This window comes from Juglans microcarpa x Juglans regia, chromosome 3S, assembly GCF_004785595.1.
Source record: "Juglans microcarpa x Juglans regia isolate MS1-56 chromosome 3S, Jm3101_v1.0, whole genome shotgun sequence".
In the NCBI taxonomy this organism is placed as follows: Eukaryota; Viridiplantae; Streptophyta; class Magnoliopsida; order Fagales; family Juglandaceae; genus Juglans; species Juglans microcarpa x Juglans regia.
The window spans coordinates 27203910-27223161 of NC_054599.1; the positions used below are offsets into that span (position 1 = coordinate 27203910).

The 19252-nt window shown below is 38.5% G+C and overlaps 2 protein-coding genes across 2 annotated transcripts; one reads left to right on the top strand and one right to left on the bottom strand.

The window, feature by feature from the left end:
* The first annotated feature begins 165 nt into the window (after nucleotides 1-165).
* Nucleotides 166-2635, top strand: LOC121258063 (transcription factor bHLH95-like). The gene is given in 4 exon segments (XM_041159413.1): nucleotides 166-457; nucleotides 460-669; nucleotides 1669-2136; nucleotides 2281-2635. Coding segments are annotated over 4 exon segments (942 nt in total). The 5' UTR covers nucleotides 166-295; the 3' UTR covers nucleotides 2383-2635.
* Nucleotides 2636-9610: 6975 nt separating this feature from the next.
* Nucleotides 9611-18048, bottom strand: LOC121257775 (U-box domain-containing protein 26-like). Its single transcript, XM_041158998.1, has 2 exons — nucleotides 17143-18048; nucleotides 9611-9688 (listed from the first exon to the last, which is right to left on the bottom strand). The coding sequence occupies exons 1-2, from the start codon at nucleotides 17833-17835 to the stop codon at nucleotides 9614-9616; spliced, it is 768 nt and encodes a 255-aa protein (XP_041014932.1). The 5' UTR covers nucleotides 17836-18048; the 3' UTR covers nucleotides 9611-9613.
* Between the last annotated feature and the right edge of the window lie 1204 nt (nucleotides 18049-19252).

Consider the following 19252-nt stretch of genomic DNA (forward strand, 5'->3'; position numbering starts at 1 on the left):
TATGGTTTGGCCAAGTGGGGCCATCGCGATGCTTTGCTTTGTGGGACCCTCGAATGCTTTAGGCTATACGTTTTTGTTTCTATCTAAGCCCAGTAACGGCATCGGCTTATGATTGTATTTTGGGTGCTTTCGTGCCGGCCGAATCATCCCTCTCTCACACACACCCAAGCCTTTGCCATCTTTTTTAAACGCCTCCTCGGCCCCATTCTCCCTCCTCGACTCCATCTCTATCTCTTGCGCTCTTTCTCAGTCGTTCACTCTCTCTCTCTCTCTCTCTCTCTCTCTGTAGCTAGCCATGTCAGGAGGAGGAGAAGGATTAGGCCATGAAAATTTCTTATGGGAAAACCAGTCGTGGGCCTTCTCGAATTCGGACAAGTCAGCTGGCAGTGAAGGGAAATTGGGCAAAAAGTTGCCAGGGTCGAGCTCTAGTAGCCAGATAGAGATAGGAGCAAAAGAGGTGGCTCTGCCACCGGTAAGAAGAAGCGGGGCCGAGGCAGTGTGAGCAAAAATGGGAATGGGAGTACTGGAGGTGATCAAGGGAAGGGAGAAGGAAAAGGAGGCGGTGAATCTGATCATGATATACATATATGGACGGAGAGAGAGAGAAGGAAGAAGATGAGGAACATGTTCGCTAATCTGCATGCTTTGCTTCCCCAACTTCCTCCCAAGGTAAAAGTATTGTAGCTTCTTCGAGGGTGAAGGTTCATAGATATTGGTTTCTGATTGATGGGTCCCTCGCTAGCTAGCTATTAATTAGTTTTATATCATTTTAAAAAGAGAATGTCTTTTTGATTAAATTTCCCTTTCGATATTTATACATATCAAGTTCTTAACTTTTTGGTTTCTTTTGCTTCATGGGAGTTAGAGATGAAAAAGAAAAGGTCGGTCTCTGTCAATCTCTATTTTGTCTTTTCCTCAGTTTACTACTATACGAGGATAATTCTTAAAAGGCAGTACTAGATATCCATCAAAACCAAGAATTCAACCTTGATGTAACATTTGCTATAGGCCAGTCTGAAATATTTAAGCTGCATGCTTATCGTCGATCCAAAGCTGGTATCCCTCTTGTTATTTGTAAAGCTTCTACTCAATTGATCCTAAGATTACAGCTAGAAATTAAAGGTTCTATATATAGGCATGCATGAGCTCGATTGAGGTCATTTTATCTTGAAGTACTTACCCTTGCATGCTATAAATTCAGTGCATTTCTTAACTAAAAAGGAATAATATGGCATGTGCGTACATGTAGTTCCTTTTCCTTTTACTTAATCAATCATGTGGACATGTATTTCAACGACGGCTTTAACGTTTGACTGGCTTTCTGTTAAGTTTTATTTCAGGTTTTAAATAGAAATCAATATATTTTAGCTGAGCTGTTACGGTCTGCAATATAAATCTGCAATCCCAACTAAAATATTCTTTCATTAATTAGTACCCTATATATATGTGCAGGGGACAAACAACCTTAAAGAAACTTCTGTCGCATGAACATGTTTTAGCTAATTAATTACTTATAACTTGATTAATTATCAGTACTGTTCTAATTTCATTTAATTTCATCAAGATAACATTTCTATACTTTCTCGAACACAATTGCTAGCAATTTATTACCAATTTCTCAAACAAAAAGTTATCACATAATATATTTCATTTGACCTTATTAATTAGGCGGACAAGTCCACCATCGTGGATGAAGCGGTAAGCTACATCAAAACCCTACACCACACTCTCCAGAAGCTACAACAGCAGAAGCTAGAAAGACTTCAAGGCGGCGCAGCGTCGACTTTCGGCTTTGAGTCACCCATAATGATCTCGCAAAGACTATCAAACGACTCGAGGGAAGCATTCTTAGCCGATCAAGGATCTTCAAACAACCTGGGCGCCGTTACAGCAAATAATTCTTCTTCAAATCCACTTTCAGCCAGCTTGCGGTATCCCGTAAACTTTGAAACCTGGACTTCTTCAAATGTCGTCTTGAATATATGCGGTGAGGAAGCACAGATTAGTGTGTGCTCGTCTACGAAGCCTGGCCTCTTGACCACCATCTGCTATGTGTTGGAGAAGCATAGAATAGAGGTGGTATCTGCTCATATTAACTCCGATTCTAATCGGAGCATGTACAATATTCATGCACGTGTAAGTCATGCATATGTTATAATATTCTAGTACTTGACCTTTCATTTTCACTTAACTGCTGCTTTAATTTACTCGCATGTTTCAAGAGATTTCTGACATCAAGCTAAGTAATGTCAGGTGGATGGTGCTTTGTGTATTGAGCAGGTAAGCGGAGCTTCCAATCATCAGTTCCAAGAGCCGGTGGCATTTCCTGTGGAGGAAATATACAAGCAAGCTGCGGGAGAGATAATGTTGTGGGTCTCATGATCTACGTGATCATGCATCCTGGATCAGACTTAACAGAGATCATAAAGCTTTTCATTAATTCGGTGGGGACGGCTATACGGCTATGTACTTCCAGCCGCCAAATAGCCTTCATGGTCATGATATATAGCTAATTTCTGGCGTATATTTGTAGCCATATAAGCTCCGTACATACAATTAGCTGTATGTAATTTCCAAGTATCATTTTGTAAGCTGCTTTTCTTAAAGTACACATGAAGTAAAGTTCATATATTTTCTTGGGACATTCAGGAAATATGAAATATATATATATATATATGTTAGTAAATAGTGCTCTTACGTACCAAACATAAAACCAGAAAAAAGTTTCTTACGTATGAGAAGTGAGATATGATTTGTAAAGTTTCAAATCGATCCGCACAAGTCTTTGTGAAAAAGTAGACACACCCATGACCCACCTTAAAGAAGTATACAAAACTATTATATTTTAGAAGGACCCACCTATTTACGATGGACTTACGGGGAGCTTGTCTATTATGAGTATTGTTTGTTTCCGAATTGACAGCTTCTTTGATTGTCCTAATTAAAATTGGTGTAAATGAATCGCATTCGAAAGACATTGATATAAGAAGCCCAGCTGATCACATATATAAAGTATAAACTGTCCCCTTGAGGTTAATTTGTTAGCGCTACGATCGTAACCACTGATTTCAATTTGGGCCGCCAGTATGGCATTTGCATTAACTGGCGCAAGACAAGTTAGATTCAGAATCCAAATATTATAATATTCTCAATTTTCATTGGAAGAGCGATACTACGTACGTAGGAGTGCATTATAATTAATTAAAGGCTCTTTAATTAATTGTGGCATTCAGTGAATATATAGGTTCCATTGATGGCCCTTGATAAACTAAGGAACAGAGTGATGCATATAGAATGTTTGACAAAAGGTCAGAAAGAAAACTCCTCTCATTCGATATTTCATATCTGTTGTTCTTTCCTCAATTCAATGCAAAAGAAATCATTACAGATTTATAGAAAAAATGTATAACAAACCAACACACATGATTGGTACACCTCAGTATTTCAGTATGTTAGAAATTTCTATTCTAGAACCTTCTGGCTACTGGTGGAAGATTCTTCTATTGATGGTGCACTGGAGGTTGCACGTCCAAAGTGCTGGTCTTGGTCTAAGGTAACAGTGGTGACTACCTTAACATCCCCCCGAGAGTCAAGCAACACTGGATAAATGGTGAGGCTTGATCATAATTGTGAAAACTGAGCTGAGGACAAAGGCTTGGTAAAAATTTCAGCTAGTTGATCCTTACTAGAAACAAATGAAACTTGAAGAGTTTTAACTGACACACAATCTCGAACAAAATGATCATAGTCAAGATCAACATGTTTAGTGCGAAAAAGTAACATGTGATTAATTGAAAGATAAGTAGCACCTAAATTATCACACCATAAAGTTGGTGGTTCAATGAGAAAAATCACAAACTCTTTAATAAGAGATTGTAACCAAAGAATTTCACATGTTGTATTTGCCACGGTCTTGTACTCGGCTTCAGTAGAAGACCGAGCTAAGGTAGGCTATTTCTTAGAGCCCCAAGAAATGAGATGAGAGCCAAAATAAATGCAAAACTCACCTGTAGACTTACGATCATCAGGGCAACCTGCCCAGTCAGCATTAGAGATGGCAAGCAACTTAATGGATGAAGATGAAGAGAAGTAAAGACTGAATTTTTTAGTGAGATTGAGGTATCGAATGATTCTTTTGACAGCTTGCCAATGAGGCAGCCTTGGATAATGCATAAACTGACACAAGTTGTTTACTGCAAACGAAATATTTGGCCAAGTAACCGCTAAGTACTAAAGACTACCAACGATACTACGGTAAAGTCGAGGATCCTCGAAGGAGGTTCCATCAAGTGCAGTGAGTTTAATGGAGGCAAATAAGGGAATTGAGACGGGTTTTGATTGATGCATGTTGATTCAAAAAAGTAGATCAGCAATGTATTTGGACTGAGACAAGTAAAGACCTGAAGGATTTCTAGAGACCTCAATACCCAAGAAGTATTGTAAGGGCCCAAGGTCCTTAACTGGGAAAAAAATGAGCTTACTGCATAAATAAAATCAGTTATAAACAGAGAGCTACAACCAGTAATAATAATATCATCTACATAGATTAAGACATAAATGAAAGCAGAATTATTCTGAAGAATAGACAATGATGTATCAGAGTGAGAGCCATGGAAACTGAGAGATAATAATCGATCAGTGAGTTTTGACAACCAAGCCCTAAGGGTTTGCTTCAATCCATAGATTGATTTTTTTCAACTTACAAACGTGATGAGGGAAATCCGGATTAACAAACCCGGGAGGTTGCTGCATGTAGACATTTTCCTCGAGATCTCCGTGCAGAAATGCATTCTGAACATCCAATTGATGCAAAGGCCATCTACATGAAACATCAAGAGAATGAAGCAAACGAATGGTAACAGGCTTTACAACCGGACTAAAGGTCTTGGTATAGTCGAGGCCAGGTTGTTGATGAAATTCCTAGGCCACAAGGTGAGCCTTGCAGCCCTCAAGGGTGCCATCGACCCATCGTTTCGACTTAAGGACCCATTTCGAACCAAGAATATTGAAGGTGGATGAAACGAGAAACAAGTCCTATGTTTGATTTTGTAAGAAGGCTTGAAACTCGGTGGCCAAGGCGGCACACCACTTGGGAAACTTGGAGGCTTCTGTGTAGGAAGAAGGTTCTTCAGGAACTGTATTTGAGGAGAGTGTGAGAGAAAGGGAAGGTTTGATAGAGGGCCAAGAAACAATACCATCATGGTGGACTAGGGGGCGATGGATGCTATTTTTGGCATGGATGACCATCAGATGGTGTGATACAGGCAAAGAAAAGGGAGGAGAGGAAGAAGATGATGGGCTATGGTTTGAGGGAGATTCTGGAGAAAGGGAAGGCGGCGAAGAAGATGAAGTGATGGTAGAGTTTGAGAGAGAAATGGACGCTGGACTTAAGGTATGAGTGGGTATCAGACTTATAGAGGTAAATGGGAATGAGCTGGTGGATTGAGGATAGGATGGGCTGAGAGAGGGCAAATAGGATAAGTGATGGCCAGAGAAGTTGGAGGATGGGTGAGGCAGATTTGCTGGGCCATTGGGCTGGGAAATTGTATGGTTGGGAGGGTTTGGATGTAATAGAGGGAGCCTAGGCTTGGTGGAGAATTGATTTTCTGGTTTGGGCCGAACCAAGAAGGGATATTGGAGTTCATCAAATTTTACATCCCTAGAGATGTAAGTGCGGCCCGTGGGTAAATGAAAACAGCAATAGCCTTTGTGATCTGGGCTATATGCCATGAAAACACAGAGTTAGGAATGAAGGTCCATTTTATGTCTATTAAAGGGCCAAAGATTAGACCAACAAACAGCACAAAAAATTGGCAAAAATTTATAATCAGGAGATTGATGAAAATGAGTTTCAAAAGGAGATTTATTATTAAGAACAAGTGTGGACATTCTGTTAATGAGAAAAAGGGACATCTGAAAAGTTTCAGACCAATATTTATTTGGAACTGATGCATGAGCTAGAAGTGAGAGGCCTGTCTCAACTATATGACGATGATGTCGCTCAACATTGCCATTTTGTGCATGTGAGTATGGGCAAGTGAGACAATGTGTTATGCTAAAAGACTGAAGCATTGAATGAAGGGGACGAAATTCTCCCCCTCCCAATCAGATTGTACAGATAGGATGTTAGTGGAAAAAGTGTTACTGACATAATGTAAAAAAGCTAAAAAGATAGATGAGACATTAGACTTTGATTGAAGTGGAAAAAGCCAAATATATTTCGAGAAGTCATCTACATGAATTGAAAAATAAAAGTGACAACCATTTGTGGAGAGCACAAGTGCTGGTCCCTAAACATCAAGAAATAGGAGTTGAAAGGGCTTGTGAGATTAGGATGGTAAGGATGGATGGGTTTAGCAAGTGCTTGACCTGAGAGCATGTAATACCCGAATCCAACTACGTAGGTCCTTACGTCATCTATTAATATTTTAAGTTAAATATTTGAGATAAAGACTTTTATTATTTTATTGTTTATTATTTTATTTTAAGATGGGTGTGCTTTTATTTTTTTAAAGTGGGTTACTAAATAATTCAAGGGTGATTTTATGACCTTGCAATTTTTTCTTTCAATCCCTTTAATTTTATTTACCCAAGACAGGGGTCCAAACTCTTTAATCTCCACCGTTCAACTCATAGGACAAGTTGAGTTGAAATTTATTGACTTTTCTACTCTCTAGTCGAAGCTTCCTCAAGAAGCTAATCAGATATTTTTCTCTTTTCACTAGTCGGCTTCTTCTACAGGCTGCCTAGACTCTTCTTTCTTCTCCTACACGCTGGTTCCAAGGGACAAGAGAAACAAAAACCTCTCATTCTCCTTTACACCACCGACAGTCTCCAAGGCAAAAACCAGCAAGCACCTTCTTCATTTCCTCTTTCACCTGTCGACCTTAAGGCACTTGAAGGAGAGAAAAAATCCTCAAGCTTTCCTTGCACAAAGAAACCCTTTGGTTCTCCCAACCCATGCGATCTTCCTTCTTCTCCTCAAGCCGATCTCTCTCATTTCGTGAGCTTAAGATTTCCACCATAAGCCTTCAAGAAAAATCGACCTGGTAAGTGAATTCTATGGCTCTAATCTCTAGTTGAAGCCTTGGATTTATGGGTTTAACCTAGGGTTTCTTTTTGAAATTTTCTGCCATGTATTAGTTTTGAGTTTTTCGGATTCCCTCTTTTTGCTCATCTGCTGTGTTCCGTGGCTTGAAAAGGGGATCAAAACAGGTGATGTTCCTACCGTAATATTTTTCTTGCGATTGAGATTTTGCTAAGCAATTTGTGTCTTGTGATTTGGGAGTTTCAAATTTTGGTTCCAGCCGTGTGTGTGAGTGTTCTGTTTTATGGTTCCAGCCGTGTGTGTGTGTGCTCTGTTTTGAGGTTGTTTTGCTATGGGTCATGTTCTGTTTTGGTGTAACTCCCTATGGGTCATGTTCTGTTTTGGTGTAACTCCTTGTTTAACTGGGTTAGTCACAAGTGATGACAAATTGGTTGTGGCGTATATATGTATATGAAGAAAACGTGTGTTGGTTACTCTGTTTTGGGTGTTTTGCCGTGTGTTTTCTATTATTTGAAATGGTATATTTCTTAAGTTAACTTTGTTAGCCTCAAGTGTTGATTAATTGGTATGTTGATGTATAGATATATGTATGTGGACAAGAAGCCGTGGGTGTGTGTGTAGGTTCTGTTTTAGTGTGCTACCGTGTGTTGCACAAAGCAAACTTGTAGTCCACCCTTGTGTTTTATCAAGTTTAAGCCATGTTTTAACCTTGTTAAAGTCATGTATTTATGTGTTAAATTAATGGAGTTAAAGTTTATAGTTTAAACATGTTTCCTAAGGTTTATGGCCTAAGTAAGCCACCAAGACTTTCAAATTAAATTAGTAAGCTTACTTTAGGAATTCGTAAATTACCAAGAGTTGTATCTCTTTATTGGACTGTTTTCAGAATATGTATACATATATAAGGCTTTCTTGAGTTTTTACTACTCTTATATTGTTTAATTGTATAGATAGGATTTTAGTTAAGTGAAGGATGTTTGAGCCATGAAAATACTAGAACTTGCTAGCTGCCCATGCCTTGTAAAATTCTAAAATTATGTTCCATCATGGAAGCCTAAACCAGCCTTTTTACCCCTTTTGCTCAACCTCACTCCTTAGCTAACCAAAGATAAACCTTAGTAGGAAGAACCCTTGAAGAACAAGTGACAAAAAAACCAACCTCTTGCAAGTATTGTCTTTTATTAGATTTATTTCTATATGAGGTTGCAAAGCTGTCAAAATGCTCCCTTTGACGAAAATTCCAGATTTTGCAATAAATTCTTATTCCTTTCCCTTTTCAAATAAATCCCTATCATCTATACATTTTAACTTATGACTCCTACCCATCCCTTGTATAGAAAATAATAGCCTTTAAAGAGGGACAACAAGCAAACTTTATATTTTCATGGGTTTCTTAAATGTCGGAACGAGGATACTAAGAGTTGACTTAGTGCCATGTATGTAGCTAAATGGGTTAAGGAAGGTACTTAAATTCCAATTTGGAATTTAAGTGAGTGCGTAAGAGTGTCGGATAGTAAGGCTTAATGTGGAATGAATTTTAATGTGTTCATTTCATTTCATTGAATATGAGTGTATTTCAAAATTCAAGGAACCTATTTGTACAGCATCGAGTTAAGTAGCTATGACCATGCTCCTTACACACAAAGCACTCTTATGAAAAAGTCTCTCTCTCTCTCTCCTTCCAAATGTTTCTCTTATGAAAGAATAGATGCATGTATAGTATGTATAAGCCTTTCTTGATAGCCCCTGTTAAGTACCCTATTAATTATTATTGTGTGTATGTAAGGTAATGCATCATGAGATTTTATGCATGCTCTCTTAAATAATTATGCCTTACCTATATGTAGCATGACATGAAACATTCTTTTAAAAGAAACGCATATGCATTGGCACTAAATGAAGATAATGAAAACGTCGATTTTCTGAAGAAAGAAAAGGAAAGGAATGAAAGCATGAATGTATGAATGTACGTAACGGCCACATGTATGAAAAGGGTACCAAATGAATGGGCAGATTGCAATGCCGGGTAAATAGTACTGGTAGTGCATCCAGTGCTACCCCCTATGAAAAGGGATTCCCAACCTACAGCCGCGGCAGGATCCAGGTCTAAAAGACCGCTAACCCCAACACACGGGGCGTAATAGTGTGTACTGGTCCAAGAAAGTGAAATGTAAAGTAAAGTCATTTCTAAGAAATGTTATGCATGAAAGCAAGTAATGTTTATGCATGAAAGCAAAGAAATGTTTATGCATGAAAGTAAGGTTATGTCATAGAAATGTTACGCATGAAAGTATAGCTATTCCTTAAATTGTTTATGCATGAAAGCCTTGTCAAGAACTTGCAATTGTCTATGTATGCATGTTTTCAAAAGAAAGATTATGTGATTAATAAGTTAACGGCATGGTGTACTGCTTACTAAGTATTAGACTCACTTTGTGTTTATGTTTTAAACGTCCAGGTATGAACGATGAGGCTGGGGAGCTAGGCACTGCTGAGGAGGGAGGGCTGATGCTTAGAATTCCTTGTCGGTTCAATTTTAATGATAATGGTTATGTCTTTATGTTTTTATGATGGGTCCCATGTTGGGACGTTTTGTTGGTTTGACTTTAATACAATATGTCCTTGGGTATGATGTAAGTACTATAGTGGGGTAATGGTAATGGTGTAACTTCTATAGTGGGGTGACGGTAACCCCACATAAGAAAGTTAAATGCCTTTTTGTATGTGTTATGGGACGGAGTCCCTTTTTATTGGAACTAGCGATGTTTTAAATGAATGAATGATGGACTCTGAGAGTCCTTTGGGTAATATGTTGAACAGATTGTCTATCAGGTGCTTGCTTTTAAATTAGGAACGCAGTGTACATGCATGTCATGTTCGCGCCTATCCCTTTTCAAATAATAATAATAATAATAATAATAATAATAACACTAATATTAATAAAGAAAGAACAGGTCACAAGTCGCGATCCCGTCCTAGTAATGGGACGGGATTGTGACAGAGCAAGCTGAACACGTCTGTGTGTCAGTCTTATTATTGATAAGAAGCTAAAATTTGTGAAGAGTAAGAGAGGTGATCCATGGTGATGGATGACCAAGTCGAGCGTGCCAGATTTGAGCAGAGGTACATTCACCCAAGAATGCTTGAGGAGGTGAGAGAAGAGAGGTGGATGAGACAAATGTAGTTGCAGCATCCAATGGAAGGACATAAAGACCATATCTAACGGGTCCCTGAAGAAGTGTCGCCCGGGTTTGCAAATCCTTCGCAAAGAAATAAGAGGAGTGAAACTCAAAAAATACAGAATTATCGAGACAAAACTAACAAACAGAAAGTAAATTTTTGTAATTAAAGGAACATGCAAAAGTTTGTTAAGAATATAATTGCCAGAAGAAGTATGAAGCTGAGCGGAGCCAATATTTTGGATAGGAAGCGTCAAGTCATTCCAATGCTAACCTATTAAGTGTCGTGATATGGCGTAGAGTCTAGGTTCAAATTTGCAAAATCAGAGGTAAAGTGATTAGTGGCACAATATCAAGAAACCAAGTATGTGAATGAGAGCCAGTAACAGGAAGAGAAGTAAAATTAGCTATGAGGGAAGATGGAGCAGGGGACTGGTAGGGTTGATTGAAACAGTGATAACACGAAAGGGCTGTATGGCTAGTCTTTTGACAAACTTGACAAACAGGCCGATTATCAGAACGAGAATAGAAACAATTGGGAGATTGAGCAGAGTGGTGGCCTCGGCTAGTCCCTCGTCCACGGTGCCCTCCGTGGTGAAAATTATTTCTACCTCTATGAAAACTATTAGAGGTCGTGGGTAGCATGGGCGGCAATGTTACTACCCGAAACGAAGGATTGAGTTTGATGAGCCAATCTAGATTCGAGATTCAAGAGATAGCTATAGATTTGATGGGAAGATAGTGGTTCGAGACGAGTTGTAATGGAAATGATGATCGACTTATAATCTGTGCCGAGGCCAGCAAAGAGATAAACCGAAAATTGAGAGGGGGACAAGGGGTGACCAGCCACACTAAGGGAGACAACTAGAGTTTTAGCTTTGTGGAAATATTTCGTGATGGTCTCGAAACCTTTTTCAGAGTGGCTAATTGGAACTGAGTTTGGATGACATGGGCAAAGGACTGGGCGGCATAGAGGCTATGGAGGGAGGACCAGACTTCATGTGAGAGGTATTACAGTCAAGGACCTAGGCTAAAATCGTATCGGATAGGGATGGATTTATAGCTGATATGATTAATTGATCTTGAAGGGTCCATCGAGTGTAGTTTGGGTTTGGGTTGCCATCAAGGGTGGAGGGAAGAGGTGGGATGGAGCTGTTGACATAGCCAAAGAGTTAGTGGCCTTTGAGAAAGGGGATGATCTGGGCTTTCCATGGCAAGTAATTGTCTATGAAAAGTTTCAAGGTGATGAAGTGAGTAGCAGAGTTAACAATGGAGGAATTGAGAGGGGGTGGGTGGATAACTGACGGTGTGGTTTCTCGGGAATTATCGGGAGACTCCATGGAAGTGAAGAAGTAAAGAAAGTAAGAAGAAAAGAAGAAAAAGAAAAAGAAAGAAGATTGGCGTGAGCCTTACCAGGCTCTGGATACCATGATAAACTATGGAACAGAGTGATGCATATAGAATGTTTGACAAAAGGTCAGAAAGAAAATTCCTCTCGTTTGATATTTCATATCTGTTGTTCTTTCCTCAATTCAATGCAAAAGAAATCATTACAGATTTATAGGCAGACTGTTTAACAAACCAACACACATGATTGGTACACCTTAGCATTTCAGTTTATTAGAAATTTCTATTCTAGAGCCTTCTGGCTACTGGTGGAAGATTCTTCTGTTGATGGTGCACTGGAGGTACGTAGCACATTAAGAGTGTTGGTCTTGGTCAAAGGCAGCAGTGGTGACTACCTTAGCAACCCTTGTGAAGAAGAACGATCGAACCTCGCCAGGGTTTCTTACGATCCTCTAGATGAAGATGGTTTTCAGCACAAAGCTAAAATTGATAAATAAATAAAACAAATCATAAAAAACAAGGCTGCCATCATGACCCCTCACCAAAGCTCTAGTCTATTATACCTTATAAGGTGGCAGTGGCCGATCCTTTTCCTTTTTTTTTTTTCAACATCCCTCTTTTAGATGGTGATATTTTATTTTTCCACCTAAATTAGCTGACAGTTTTCTTATAATTTACCATCTTCATTCTCCAAAGCCCTAGAGGTAAGTATTTTACTTCCATCGATCACACTTTATCCTTACTCAGATCATGACAACTCTTTAGGTTTGAAAAACTCAGTGGTGCCTTGTGAAGAACGATCAACAACATGCTATCAAATTCAAAAAGGTTAAAGCGAGACATTTTGGGTCCCAGATGCTGGCCGATATATCATGAGTTTCGAAAGAATGAAAGATAGTAACTTATGCTAACGTTAGCCTCATTCATATTACAAATTATCCTAACGTTTGAAAAATCAACTAAACAACAATGCCAAATTTAAAAAAAAAAAAAAATGGTTAAAAGATAGACATTTTGGGTCCCAAATGCTGGATATCATGCGTTCCAAAAGACAAACCAAGTTAAGAAGTTGTTGAGTTCTCGTGACGAGTAAGCTGCAGAGAGCAAGAACAAAGATGGGTTGGGCATGGATGTGACAGATCTGTGAGCACTAGCTAGCTGCCATCACATAATATTGGAAGAATGAGAACCAATATATCACGTGATTCCACAGTTAGCTTCGTTTGGAAACACAACTCATCTCAACTTATCATTACAACTTTTTAAAATCCTAACACAAAATATAATAAACAATTCAACTTTTTCAAATTCCAAAACTATAATAATAATAAATAATATTCTAATAATATTTTCTCAACTCAACTCAACTCAACTCACTTCAACATCCAAACGCATTAATTATTCATGCCACAAACATCTTGTGTGATTTGTGATCCTTCCGTATTTCAAGCCACGTACGTAACTCTCCAATTCCCACAAATTCTTTAAAAGTAAGTAGATCAGCCCTCTTACAGCCCCACGTACGGTCATGCACCTTGTAATTAACACACACACACATGTATATCTTCCATAACATAAATCCTTTTGTAAGACCCAAATTAAGCAGCATGCACGCGGGGCTAGCTAGCTGCATGTTGGTTTCAGCTTAATATTGTCAAAGATACTCGAAACCTCCACATGTATATATGTACATATAATCTGATGATCAGGCTCGAGTCCAAATGTGAAAATCATTGTAACAAAACATGCATTCCCTAACTAAATCTTTACCCAGAACATATACTAGCTAGAGATAGAAATCTGCTGAAATGAATTAATCCAAGCTAGTTAGCTTTCGATTATTTGTAACTTCTATATATATATATATATATATATATATGTGCATGAAGCGCATGGTTCTGTCTTTTGTTTTCTTTTCATCATTCTCATGGGTAGCATGAGTACAAGTGTATATACGGGGGGGAATTTCCCATCTCAACTGGTGATCATTGAGTCATAACAAACACCCCATCGACCCTCATACAAAATAATATAATGCTAAAAAGCTAGCTATAGCTGATGGATAGATTATAGATAAAATAGATAGTACTGGAGATGGATCATGGTCATGTAATTCTTGGATAGCTAGCATTAATTAGCTAATTATGTCGATCGCATAAGATCATAGGAGCCAATTATCTTCAAATTTCGATCCAGTACCGTACGTACCTTCAAATTACAGCCTTCAAATGTCATCTATTCCAATTAACGCGTCGTTTAGCAAGCCTCATTAACAAAGCGTATGGATTATAAAATTGAATCTGTAGCCTTATATGTTCCATATTAGACCGCTAGCTTCATGTGTTTTATAAAATTTTATTGTTAATGGATCTGTAGATCATTATTATTAATTAGATAATCACATCATGCTGCCATCTTCATTTATTTTAAACGGATATATAATACACACACACACATATATTGATCACTTAGATCAATGCCATTAATATATAAGCCCCACACATGCAGTCAAACAAGAGTACGAGTGATGCAGCTACACCCAAGGATTCTCACCGAAAAACCTCACCGAATAGCAAAAATCTTCTTCTTTTTTTTCAAACATTTTTTAAACACTTTCAACATTTTAAAAAAATACAAAAAAGTACACTTTTTTAACCATTAAGTAAAAAAAAAAAAAAATCAATCGGTGGGTTTTGTCGATGGATTTTGTAAGTGGGAGTAGTGTTTTCCTTGATACTCCAATCTACGGTACTGAGAGATTGATCGAGCGAGAGAAAGAGTTAGCAGAAAGTGTGTGCAATCTATTACAAACCGAGAGATGAAACTTCTAGAACTTGGAAAAATTGAAAATTGATCTTATTTAGTCTAATCTAAAGGATTACACGCAACGTTATTTATATAGACAAGTAAAGAAAATGGCAAAATGACTAACTAACTAGTGCCAACTAGGCAGTTGAGTTGTACAATGAATATAAAGGACAACTTAAAGTTTTAGTCAGTATATCTGCCACTTGATTAATCAAACTAAATGTCACAATGAATCAAACTAAAGGAAATATTAGAAATATGAGAATTATGTGGAAAAGGCAAATGCCTTTGTTTGGCTAATGGAAAAACTATGCAATGAGGATCTTTATTGGATTGAAAAGAAACATTGGGAATAGTAGGGGCTACAAGCTGTAAAATAGAATGATTGGGATGTCCCAAATGATTATGCCAAAGATTAACAGAATGGACAATTTGATTAGTAGCACCTGTGCCTATGATCCAAGAATCTTTAGAAATTGAATAATAGGCAAGTGTGTTAGATGAACACACAAAATGATTATGACATACAAAAGAAATATCATAAGGAAAATGATTACTTGAAAAATTAATTAATTGAGATGATTGAGTGAGAATATTGGCAACATGATGAGAAGAACTATCATCAGAGGCAGAGGGCTTAATATTGAGCAATGCTAATAACTTTAACTTTTGACATTGCTCTTGAAGAATAGGCAATTATGTATTTAGATCTAAGGGAGTACTAGTAGGAAGTGCCAGAGAAGACATTTGATTAGCAGAAGGCTTTTTTCCTCTCATCTTGTACCCAGGTGGAAAGCCTTGAAGCTTGTAACATTTATCCACTATATGATTTGTAAGCCCACAATGTGTACAAACAGGCCTATTTTTATGAAAAAGGTTGTTTGTTCAAGTTAGTGTCATAAGCTTTCTTGGCAAGAAAAACAGCAGTGTCAATAGTTGAAGAACGAGCAAATTCAATCTCCAATTATTTTTCTTCTTGTAAAACTAAAGAAAAAACCTTATTAATGGATGGAAAAGGATCCGTGAGTAAGATTTGTCTACGTAGATGAGAAAAACCTTCATTTAACCCCATAAGAAAATGCATAACATGTTGGCGTTGTTGATTTTCAAGTAAAACTCGTAAAGCACCACATGAATAAGAAGGGACAGGATTATAGTGCATGAGCTCATCCCAAAGACCTTTAATCGTGTATAATATGCACTAACCGAATAATTTTCTTGTGAAATAGATGAAAGATCATTTTCAAGCTGATAAATTCACGGTCCATTGCTCTATGAAAAAGGCTCATGAAGATCATGCGACATCTCATGTGCAGTAGTGGCATAAATGATACTGGATGCGATATCTTTAGATGCAGAGTTGATGGTCCAAGATAAAACCATGTTATTGCAACGGAGCCAAGCATGGTAATGACGATCAGAAGTATCCCGAGCTTTCGAAATTGAATCATTCACAAAATCGATATTGTTCTTGGCAATCAGTACTATTTCCATAGAACGAGACCAAATATGGTAATTATCTTCTAGCAATGGTTGAGTAACTGGAAGAGATCCAAGAGAATCACCACTTTAGAGATGATATAGATTTGCAGAATCGTCTTCCATTGTGGAGGAATGAGAAACAGAGGAAGACATCAAGAAAATCCTAAAATTCAAATGAATACCATATTACAAACTGAGAGATGAAACTTTCAGAATTTGGAAAAACTGAAAATTGATCTTAGTCAGCCTAATAGGAAGGATTACACTCAACAATATTTATATAGACAAGTAAAGAAAATGACTAACTGACTAAATGACTAACTAACTAGTGCCAACTAGGCAGCTGAGTTGTACAATGAATATAAAAAAGTAATACAGTCAACAATTTTATGCGACTCTCCTATGCATCAAGATTCCACGTAACAATTCTACCACCAAACATGAAGCAATGGCCATTATTATTATTATATCAAACAAACCAAATGCCCCGCCCCAAATAAATAAATATATGCATATCTAGGTAAACCAAAAGTGCGCAGATGATCTCTATCTTTTCATTTGCTTTTCAACAAAAATTCTTATGTACATAAATTACAAGTCACTATACATGATCAACTTCCTACAACCTCAATTTCCTTTTCTTCATTTTTTTTTTTTTAGTTTAATGCTAAAATAAGAAAAACAAAATTGAGAAAGGATTGAAGAACTCAAGCATCAGTACGACCGTATCACAACCTCGTTACAAGAAAAATCGTCGAAATTTCCGATGGAATCTTCGGGCCACGAATCCCGAAGAAGCTTCAGCAACAGTTGTGCCTTCCTCTTGGCCGTGTCCGTACATTTACTCTGCACCAACAATAGCAGCTGAGTCAGTACCCCCGCGGCCACCACATCTTTCTGACTCTCCTCCAACGCCGAGCAGACCGAGAGAAGCACTACCACAGAGTATTCGGTCGCCCGTTCTGAGATCTTCAGGATTATATTTACGAGCAGAGGCACGGTGAGTGCGTAGGTTGCAAAAGCAAAACATCCTGTCAGGACTCTGCAGAGCAGCTCGACTGTGGCCAGCGCTAGCTCCACATCGCACTTCTCAAAATCGGTCAACCGATCAATAAGAGTTTCGGCTGCTCCGACGGACCCCGCCTTGTGCCTGGTCTACGTCATCAGGCACAACGTGAACGAGGCCTTTACTCCTACCTTTAGAGCTCGCGGATAAGTGGCGATAGGTTTCTTCATGATCTCTATTACTCCTTCGAAGATCTCGTCCACATTACAAACTTGAGCTCGGAGTTCCGAGAAACGAGTTCCAAACACGACGATTTCGATGAGTGCAGCCAAGTTGACTCGGACTTTGATCGAAGAATGGCGAAGTAGGTGTGATAGGAAGGCAACACGGACCCCATCCGAGGCTACCAAGGTGCACTCCGAGTCTGTGAGAGGGAATATTACGAGGAGTGCAAGTGCCTCGTGGTTTAACTCTGGGAACTCGGAACCTATGCTGGAGAAGACGATGTTGGTGAGGACTTTGCTTGCGTTGAGCGAGGAAAAGACGGAGTTATTCTTGTCCGAGTCATGGGCGAGTCTTTTGAGTCGACGAAGTGCGGAGAGGCAGGAATGGGCGCAGTTCGACTCGGAAGAGGCCTGGATCAGCAGCGAACGTACCGGATTGGTGTTGGCGGGTTGCTTGGGAGTGGGGATCCGCTCAATACCGAGAGAACGGTTGGCAACGCACCAATCTTGTATGAAGCGACGAAGTGTGCTGTTCGGGACTAGAGTGAAGTCGGAGTGTAGGGTCCTGGTGACGGGGCACATGGTGTTACCAGTGGCGACCCAAGACTCGATGCTGGCTCGGTTGTATGTCTGACCAGTGTGGAGGGTCACCGGGTCACGCATGAGCTCGAGCGAGATCGGACACATGAAATGATAAGGAATCTGAACCCCCAAGTCCAAAGGCTCTAAACTCCCAGGCATTCTCTCTCTCTCTCTCTCTCTCTCTCTCTCTCTCTCTCTGGTTGTATGTCTTCGCTTATCCTCTTTGTAGTTTGTATTCGAAACAAAGTCCTGGATTGGTTTGAGGTAGGGAGAGAGGGAGTAGTGAGTCTGAAAGTAGTAAAAGCTTAAATTTGACACCTCTCAATTTGTAAATTCTTGTTTTCAACTTGAATGAACTTGGTTGTGCTTTGCTTTGTCTTACAAAATATACGAGATGATGAACAGAGGACAAGCCCAATAGCTGGAGGGACTGGGCCCTACATATTCCCCTCTGCAGTCTTACTCACTCTTGTTTACATCATCACGGTACTGTTTGGAGATTATTTATGGATGGGTGCTGGCCCTTCCTTCATAATCCTTTCCTTTGCTTGGGTGCCCTCCCTCGCTTTTATAATCACGATTTCTTAATTTTAAATGTTATCATTTTTAAACATATAAAATGATTAATAAATATGATTGAAGATATCTAAGATTAATATTTTTTTTTAGTTTTCTCATGGCAACTTGTAAGGAAGAGGATTTGAGAAAAGATGGGTAAAAGTATATATTCAAAATTAAGGGGGAAAAAAAAAAAAAAAAAGGGTAAAGGGTCAGAGGTGCAAAATGGCTTCCCTGCATGATTTAATAAGGTTTGAATTGTCTGCTGTTAATTAAGGAAGTGGGTAGTCAAAGGTCAAAGAGAACAGATTACAATATAAAGGAATGTGCGAATCTAGATTGTCTTTCCACTCTGTATCGGGTAAAATTTTTGAAATGGATCGATGGCATTAACATGTTGGCGTATTGGGAATTAATTATCTATCATGATTCAAGTAAATATGACGTATATTAATATTTTTATTCGTTTATATAATATTTATTTTTAATTATTTATATGATATTTAAAATCGAGTGAGACACCACCACACCTGAAGGTAATTAGGATTTTAGTTAAGAAATTATCACAGCCTCAGATGAGAGTTTCGTGGGTGATAACGGGGGAATATGAGGTTCAGGAAAACGTCATTGTCTATTAGCATAGCCCCCGGCCCATTGATAAAGACCAACCTCCCCCGGCCCATGTATAAAGACCAACATCATCCAGTCTTTTTACACATGGATTCATGCGAAGAGAATTTAAGAATAAAGTGGGCCACTTAAGTTTGAGAGGTTGGTGTTTAAATGGCCCCCCCCCCCCCCCCCACTCACTCGTGCCTACTGATAAGGAAATGCCCGGTTCAAATGTTATCATTTGTTTTCTTATTTGGACAATAATTTATGCCTGTCTTACTCTTTTATTATCGTTTCTTTTGTTTTTATTCCTATCTACGATATTGTTTTTTTTTTCTTATGATGAAAATTGAATCTTGCTTATGATAAAAACGAATATAGATATAATAATAATAACAATAATCTG

What these genes read in the sequence shown, in the direction of transcription:
- LOC121257775 (XM_041158998.1), bottom strand. Translation starts at nt 17,835, where the DNA reads ATGCCTGGGAGTTTAGAGCCTTTGGACTTGGGGGTTCAGATTCCTTAT. An exon ending in TCTCGGAACTCCGAGCTCAA is followed by an intron (nt 9,689 to 17,142) that starts GTTTGTAATGTG and finishes ACCCCACTATAG; the next exon opens with TACTTACATCATACCCAAGG.